We start from the raw sequence: 7,998 nt of genomic DNA, 5'->3' as shown, positions 1-7,998 counted from the left end.
CTTGGGGTGTGTGGGGGGTGTGTGTAGGCTGTACTTCCTCTCCATCTGTAGTCTGTACTTGCCGTGTGTAGGCGTGCACTTATGCAGGATTAACTGACTGCCTTTCAGGCCAGCCCTTCTCATTTCAAGTAGACATTCTGGGCACAGATGCGGATGCTGCTGCACGTGGCATGAGTCTGGTGGCGTGTGCATTAGCAGTCCTGGTGACACAGTGGTTCAGTGCTGGGCTGCTAACCCTAAGGCTGGTGGTTGGAAACATTCTATGGCTCTGTGGCATCGATGAAAACCTGGCTATTTGCTCCCATGAAAGTCACAGCTGAGGAAGCCCTAGAGGACAGTTCTCCTCTGTCCCGTGGGGTTACCATGAGCAGAAAACCAACTAGATGGCACCTAGCAGTGGTAACGATGTAGCCAGAAGGTATTTGTATTATATCCCAGAGCAGCTGCAGCAAAGTCCCAACCTCTTGGTGGCTTAAAACAACAGAAGCGTATTTATTCCCTGACAGTTCTGGAGACCAGAAGTCTAAAATCACGGCAGAGGCAGGCTGGCCCCTCTGTGGGTCCTGACGACCTGCCTCTTCTCCCACCCCTCCCATCTGGTGGTAGTCCGTGGTCCCTGGCATCCCTTGGCTTAGAGGCTCATCACTCCAGCCTCTTCCTCTGTCTCCACATCTTTTTCTTTGATGGCGCGGTGGTAAGAAGCTGTGCTGTAATCCGAAGGGCATGCAGTTCAAATCAACCAGCCGCTCTGTGGGATAAGAATGGTTCATCTCCTCCTGTGAGGTTTACTGCCTCTGAAAACCCACTGGAGGGTCAGCTGTGGGTCAGTGCTGGCTCACCTGTACAACAACAACAACAACAAATACACTGTGCCGTTTACTGCCTCTGAAAACGCACTGGAGGGTCAGGTATAAGTTGGTCTTGACTCAACAAACAACATAAGCGAGCTCTAGTGGCCCTAGTGGCAAGAAGCTGCACTGCAGTCCCAAAGGTTCAAAGTTCGAATACCCCAAATGCTCTCTGCTGGAGATGGAGGGGCAATTTCCTCCTGTGCCAGTTGGATCTGACTTGATGGTATACAACAAGAAGAAAAAAAGAGGGGAGAAAATAACAAACAGTAACAATTTCTCTTACAAGGTGCTTTAGATTAAACTGTGTCCCCTACCTTCCTAAACAGGGGCTGTAAAAGCCAGTCTGTGTAGACCGGACCAACTGACAGCACCATGATAGATGGGGAAGAAAGTCAAGTTGTTAACAATTTCAGCTTGCTCAGCTCCACAATAAACACTCTTGGCACCAGCAGTCAGGAAATCAAAAGACGAATTGCACTGGGAAAATATGCTGTCGGGGATCTCTCCAGAGCACTGAGAAGTCTAGAGACTAAGGCGAGCCTAATCCAGGCCATGGTCTGTGCAATTACTTACTCTGCATCAGAGAACTGGACAATGACTAAGGATGACAGAAGGAGAACTGACGCCTTTGAGTTGTGGTGTTGGAGAAGAGTCTTGATCATACCATGAACTTCTAAGAGAAGAAACGAGTTTGTCTTGGAGAGGGTGAAACCAAGTTTCTCCTTGGAGGCTAGGATTTTGAGGCTCTGTCTCAAATACTTTGGGCACTTGGCCAGGAGGGGCCAGTCCTTAGAAAAGGACATCATGTTCAGAATGGTGGAGGGACAGCGCAGGAGAGGAAGACCCCAGATGAGATGGATTTATACAGTAACGGGGCAGTGGGGGTAGTTGTGTCGGAGTCAGTGAGACTGGCTCTGGACAGGGCAGGTTTCAGAGCTGCTGTACACAGGGTGGCTGTGAGTCACAGGTGACTCAGCTGCACATAACAACAGCAATGTAGACGCAAACTCACTGTCCTTGAGTGGATTTTGACTCCTCTTGACTCCCGCATTGAGTTTCCGGGGTTGTAAACCTTAATGAGACGGAACTGCCCAATATTCCCCATTGAAGAGCCATTGGTGGGTTCGAACCCACAGACCCAAGTGAGTGTGCTAAAGTTCAAAGGTTGTGGTGTGGGAAGGGCTGCCCCTGACATCACTGAAGCAGCCAGGGCAGGGCAGGATGGGGTGCTCCCAGACAGGATAGGGGCTCCCTACAGAAGGAAGGGCATGTCCTAGGGAAGCAGACCCCACAAATGGAGGGTGGAAGGGGGTGTCATTTGACCTCCTTGGCAGGCTGTGGAGCAAGGGGAGATCCAATTGCACTTAACATCTTGAGACATCAGTACTGAGGGAGCGGGGAGAGGTGCTGTGGAAGTCATGGCAGGAAGGTGGCAGTAGCCTGGGGTGGAAGGGTCACTGAGGACAAAGGTGATGAGCCTGGTAGATGTGAACCTCTTACCTTGGGGTTGGCAGTGGAACTCCCTACCCACTAGGCCACAGAGGTCAGAAGCTCACTGTGTGCTGAGTCTCCTGGGGGTCTGAGGGTTTGGTCTGGGGAAGCTCCCTGGGGCTGTGCTAACTCGGGGAGGACAGGTGTGAATGTTCCGCTTTCCCTGAAGTGTTGGAGGTTTTCACTGGAGGGGTGTGTGGGTGTGTGTTTGTGTGTTGTCACCACGCACCAAGGCCACCTCTGTGTCTCTCTCTCCAGGGGACGACCACTTTGGCAGGAGAGTGATCACGTTCAGCTGCTGCCGCCTGCCCCCCTCCCATGAGCTCAACCACAAGCGGCTGCTGGAGTAAGTACCACCTCTGTCTACTCTGTCGCTCCTTCCTCCTTCCATCCTCCTGCCCAGTCACCCGTGCCCGCTCCCTCCCCAGCCCTGGGCGCCCTTGTGAATCTGAGCTGTCATGGGCTGAGTGGTGTCCCCCAGAATGTGCGTGTGTGTGCGCTCGGTTGGACATGATTCTCGGTGTCCCCTCCCTGCTGTGATCTGGTGTAATCTCCCTCCTGGTGTGAATCCTCACCTGAGACAGACAGAGGAGACTGGAATTGTCAGTGATTTCCTCTTACAAGATTCCATAGCCAACACCCATGGGAGCAGAAATCAAGGAATCAAAAGACCTGTCGCACTGGAAAAATGTGTTGTCAGAAACCTCTTTAATGAAGAGCAAGAATGTCATTTCAAAAATCAAGATGTACCTGACCCAAGCCATGGCGTTTTCTCTTGCTTCCTAATGCATCTCAAAGTTGGACAGTGACTAAGGAAGACTGAAGATGAATCAGTGCTTTTGAATTGTGATGTCGGCAAAGAGTTGAGAATTCTGTGCCAACAGAAGAAATCTGTCTTGAAAGAACTGCAACCAGTGTTCACTTCAGAGGCAAAGATGATACAACTTTGTCATGCAGAGATGATGGCTACTTTATCAGGGAGCTCTGGTGGCCTAGTGGCAAGAAGCTGCACTGCAATCCCAAAGGCACATGGTTCGAACCCACCAGCTGCTCCACAGAAGGATGGGCAATCTCTTCCCCTGTGATTAACTGTTTCTGAAAACCCACCGGAGGGTCAGCCATGGGTCGGTTCCTACTCGACAGTACACAACAACAACAACAATGTCAAGAGGTACAAGGACACCGTGCTGGGAAAGCGAGGAAGACCCCGAGTGGGATGGGTTGACACAGTGACTGTGGCAGTAAGACGGGGCATGATGGTGATTGTCAGAACGGGGCAGGGTTAGGCGGCTTTCCGCCTGTTTGATGAGGTAGCTGTGAGTTGCAGTAAATGCGTCGACTCATTACCGGCAGCCGCAGTGATGGTGAAGAGGCAGAGTTAGAGGCAGATGCGATCTACAGAGTCAGCCTCTTGTGACGTAACAAACCCACTGCCACTCGTTGAGGCCATTCTGACCCATAACAAGCCCACCGGACAGAGCAGGACTTCCCACAGGGCTCCTAAAGTGATGATCTTTACAGAAGCAGTCCATCTTAGCTGCCCCTGTGGAGTGGGGGTTGGCTTCAAACCTCCATCCTATAGCTAGCAGGCACTTCTATAACCACTGTGCCCTCAAGTCAGAACTCATTGCCCTTGGGGTGATACTGACCCCCTGAGGTGATGCCAACCCCCTGAGGAGATACTGACCCCTGAGGTGAGGCTGACCCCTGAGGCGGTGCTGACCCCTGAGGTGGTGCTGACCCCTGAGGTGATGTCACCCCTGAGATGATGCTGACCCCTGAGGAGATGCTGACCCCTGAGGCGGTGCTGACCCCTGAGGTGGTGCTGACCCCTGAGGTAATGCTGACCCCTGAGGTAGTGCTGACCCCTGAGGTGATGCTGACCCCTGAGATGATGCTGACCCCTGAGGTGGTGCTGACCCCTGAGGTGGTCCTGACCCTTGAGGAGATGCTGACCCCTGAGGTGATGCTGACCCCTGAGGTGATGCTGACCCCTGAGATGATGCTGACCCCTGAGGTAGGGCTGACCCCTGAGGTGGTGCTGACCCCTGAGGTGGTGCTGACCCCTGAGGTAGTGCTGACCCCTGAGGTGGTGTGACCCCTGAGGCGGTGCTGACCCCTGAGGCGGTGTTGACCCCTGAGGCGGTGTTGACCCCTGAGATGATGCTGACCCCTGAGGTGGTGCTGACCCCCTGGGGTCATGCTGACCCACCGAGGTGGTGCTGACCCTCCTCCGGATATCTGAGTCTATAGTCATGTGGCTGATTAACACAGCATGCCACAGACTATGTCACCAGAGCACCTTCTTTAGAGATACAGAAGAGACTAAACAACAAACAGAGATCAAGAAAGAAGAGTCTAGAGGAGAAGGCATCCTTGAACCCAGGTCTTTGTGCTGAGAAACTCCTAGACCCAGGGGAAGATCGAAACCAAGACACACGAGTTCCCTCAAGGCACCGGTCCATGGACGTTTAAGGAGATAGGGCTTCCTCTCAAAATGGCACAGAGAACAAACTTTCTTTCAGAGCTGGGGTGCTAAATTCTAGTCTCCTAGACTGGGAGCTTGGTGGGTAGTCGCACTGCTCACCCAAAGGCCTCTGCCGGTGCAAATCCAGCAGGGTCTCTGTAAGAAGAGGAGACACCATCTCCGGCCTGGGTGGGCAGCCTCAGAACACCTGCTAGCAGGGGTCTGTGAGCAGTTCTGGTTCGATGGCAGAGAGAGTGCGTGCAGCCGTGAGGAAGGTTTCCTTTGTTAGAGCCGCCTTGTTTGTGTTGTCTGTCGCAGCAGCATTAGAGAACAGATACAGTACTCGCTTGTGGCGTCTATTATCATAGAGAAACTATGGGGTTTTGGAAGGGAGCTCTGATGGCCTAGTGGTAAGAAGCTTGCTGCAATCCCAAGGGCATGGAGTTCAAACCCACTAGCTCTCTTCCCATGTGATTAACTGTCTGTGAACACTGGAGGGTCGGTTTCAACTCGCTGGCACTCAGTAACAATAGGTGATTTTTGTGGGTGAAAGCCAGTTAGTTGGTGGAGCCCCTCATTCATTGGTTTGAATCCCAGACACCATTGTAAGTAACTGACTAGTTCTGAACTTCTGCTGTCATTCCAGATAGTAAGGTGACACCCCCTGGCACGTGACCCTGCATGGACCAGAGCTGACCCATAGGGGTGACCATGAGCTACCATAGAAGCAGAAAGGGAGATATATTTGATTTTTACAATGTGCTATTACAATCCATTTGAATAAGAGTAATATCAGATTAAGGGAGCTCTGGTGGCCTAGTGGCAAGAAGCTACGCTGCAATCCCTGAGGTATGTGGCTTGAATCCACCAAATGCTCTGATGGAGAAGGAGGGGCAATCTCCTCCTGTACCAGTCAGATCCGATTTGATAGTACATGCACAAAAAATAATGAAATAATTTTTTTAAAAAAAGAGTAATATGAGACTAGCTACTCAAACGCCACCATCAAGTCAAGGACAACTCTTAGTGACCAACTGAACTCCGCCCTGTCCTGTGCCGTCCTCATCATCTCCGACTCCCTTGATCCCATTGCTGCAGTCATGTGGGGGTCAAAAGTGCCCCCATTGTTTAATCTGTGAGTCATCCCATTGTTTTCAACATTAGCTGTTCTCCAGGCCCCAAGCCTTGTGTCCTTTTTGGGGGGGCTCGGCAATCTGCGGAAAGGTCCTGGGAAGCTCACGCAGCTCTTGTGGATGTTGCTATCTCAGGCAAGCTGAGAGGGCAGGTCAGAAAGTCCTGCGTGCAAGCTGTTTTGATGAGAACGCTGGGGCGTAGACCTGGCCCCCGTGGGGAATGAGGGCTGGCCATGTGGACCATTCCTTGTTAGCAGTGCAGGTGGGGTTGAGGCAGCTCCTTCAGACTGTATTGTCCCAGGTGAGCTGGAAGAGAGTGAAGACAAGGCCGAAGACGGTGGACTAGGGAGGCCAAACTTAGTGCGGCCGACCCTCTACACTGCGTGTATCTTAGTTCTTTAGCAATGCTGAGCAGAAGCCACAGTGATGGCTTTAACAAATCAAAATTTATTCTTTCACACTTCTGGAGGCTAGAAGTCCAAGTTTAGGGTGCTGACTCTAGGAGGAAGCTTCCCTCTGTGTCTCCTGGTTCTAGGAGCTTCCCTGCACAGGGACCTCGGTCCAGAGGATGCCCTCTCTCCACTTCCAGCCCCTCTCCTTTCATCTCTTGTTAAGAGAGAAGGTGATGCAGGCCACACCCCAGGGAGACCCCTTACATCCCTCGAGGCTGGGCGCTAACCCCACCCCGACCCCCCTGACCGCTGACCAGTGATCATATCAGCTCACATCGCGGGGATGACCACCTCACAGCAGCCTCCAGTCCTGACTCGTTACCGTCAGAGCTGAGAACTGACAACCTTGAGGAACACGCTGCTGAGAAGTGGGGCCTTGCCCAGTGGACGCATGTTTCAGGGGACACAGTTCCGTTCCTGACAGAAGCTAAGAGGCCCATGACTGCATCCCGTGTTTGTGCCCAGGTATCTGAAGTACACGCTGAACCAATGCGTGGAGAATGACTACACCCTCGTCTACTTCCACTATGGGCTCAACAGCCGGAACAAGCCCTCCCTCCGCTGGCTGCAGGGTGCCTACAAGGAGTTTGACCGCAAGTGTGTGCTGGGGCCTTCCCCGGGGCACGGGGTGGGCAGAGGAGGGGGTGAGCAGAGAAGGAGGCCATGGGCACTGAGAAGGTGGGGGAGGGTGACTGCTGGCCTAATGGAGGGCTGATCTGGGGGAGATCATCTCCATCAGGACAGGGGCTCTGGTCTCTGGGATAGGGGTCAGCAGACTTGTCTCACAAAGAACCAGATGGTAAATAAATCAGCTTTGTGGCCTCTGCTCTCTGTCTAGCTCTGCTGCTGGAAATGAAGCAGTTCATAAATTAATAGGTGGGCTGAGTTCTAGCAGGACTCTATTTATATGAACACACAAGGTGAATTTCATCCCACTTTCATTTACCCTACGCTGCTTCCCTCCTCCTGCCAGATACCTCCCATCTTCCCAACCCACTCCCTCCTCCACCCATCAAACCACATGCCCTTCATTTGACATTTTACCCTCAACCCTTTAAAAAGTCAGCCTATGCAGACGGTGAGCTACGCTTGGTCCTCAATCCTGGGCTAGGGAACAAGAAGCAGGATTGAGAAACCATCCCTTCAGCAATGCCCCTCCGGTGCGCAGAGCCAGTATCAGATCCAGGAGCGATCTTGTGTTCCTGCCTGGTGAGATGAGATGGGAAGTTCCAACATACAGATGTGGACACAGAGGTCCAGCAAGCCGCTCACCTGCGCCCCTCAACCACGGTCCCACCTCCCTCCCACCCCTCACTCCTCCATCTGCAGCTCAGGCACCAGCTGCTTCACCAGAGGTGGCTTGCTCTATGATCCACTTTGCTGGTTGGCTGGTAGATGAGCTTTAACGGTGTCCTGAGTACCTCTGGGGTTTCAAAGCCTTCTCAACCCTACAACAGAGTGAGGTCCGATCCCCAGACTTCAAAGGAGTCTTTGAGGCACAGCAGAATAAGCACTGGGTTGCTAACCAAAGAGTCAGCAGTTGAGATCCACCACATAGAGAAAGATGAAGGAGTCGGCTTGTGTAAAGATTTACAGCTTGGAGA

The 7,998-nt window shown here is 52.5% G+C and overlaps 1 protein-coding gene across 1 annotated transcript in view; it reads left to right on the top strand.

Annotated features, from left to right (window-relative positions):
• The window catches only part of ARHGAP8 (Rho GTPase activating protein 8), a 51,883-nt gene that overhangs the window by 22,755 nt on the left and 21,130 nt on the right, over positions 1-7,998 (top strand). Inside the window, exons 3-4 of the mRNA XM_006888130.1 lie at positions 2,601-2,688; positions 6,860-6,991. Of these exons, the coding sequence (XP_006888192.1) occupies positions 2,601-2,688; positions 6,860-6,991 (220 nt within the window). The remainder of the gene's footprint in view (positions 1-2,600; positions 2,689-6,859; positions 6,992-7,998) is intronic.

Source organism: Elephantulus edwardii, unplaced genomic scaffold (genome assembly GCF_000299155.1).
Source record: "Elephantulus edwardii isolate Elephantulus edwardi_28Jun2011 unplaced genomic scaffold, EleEdw1.0 scaffold00064, whole genome shotgun sequence".
In the NCBI taxonomy this organism is placed as follows: Eukaryota; Metazoa; Chordata; class Mammalia; order Macroscelidea; family Macroscelididae; genus Elephantulus; species Elephantulus edwardii.
This window is presented reverse-complemented; position numbering and strand designations above follow the sequence as displayed.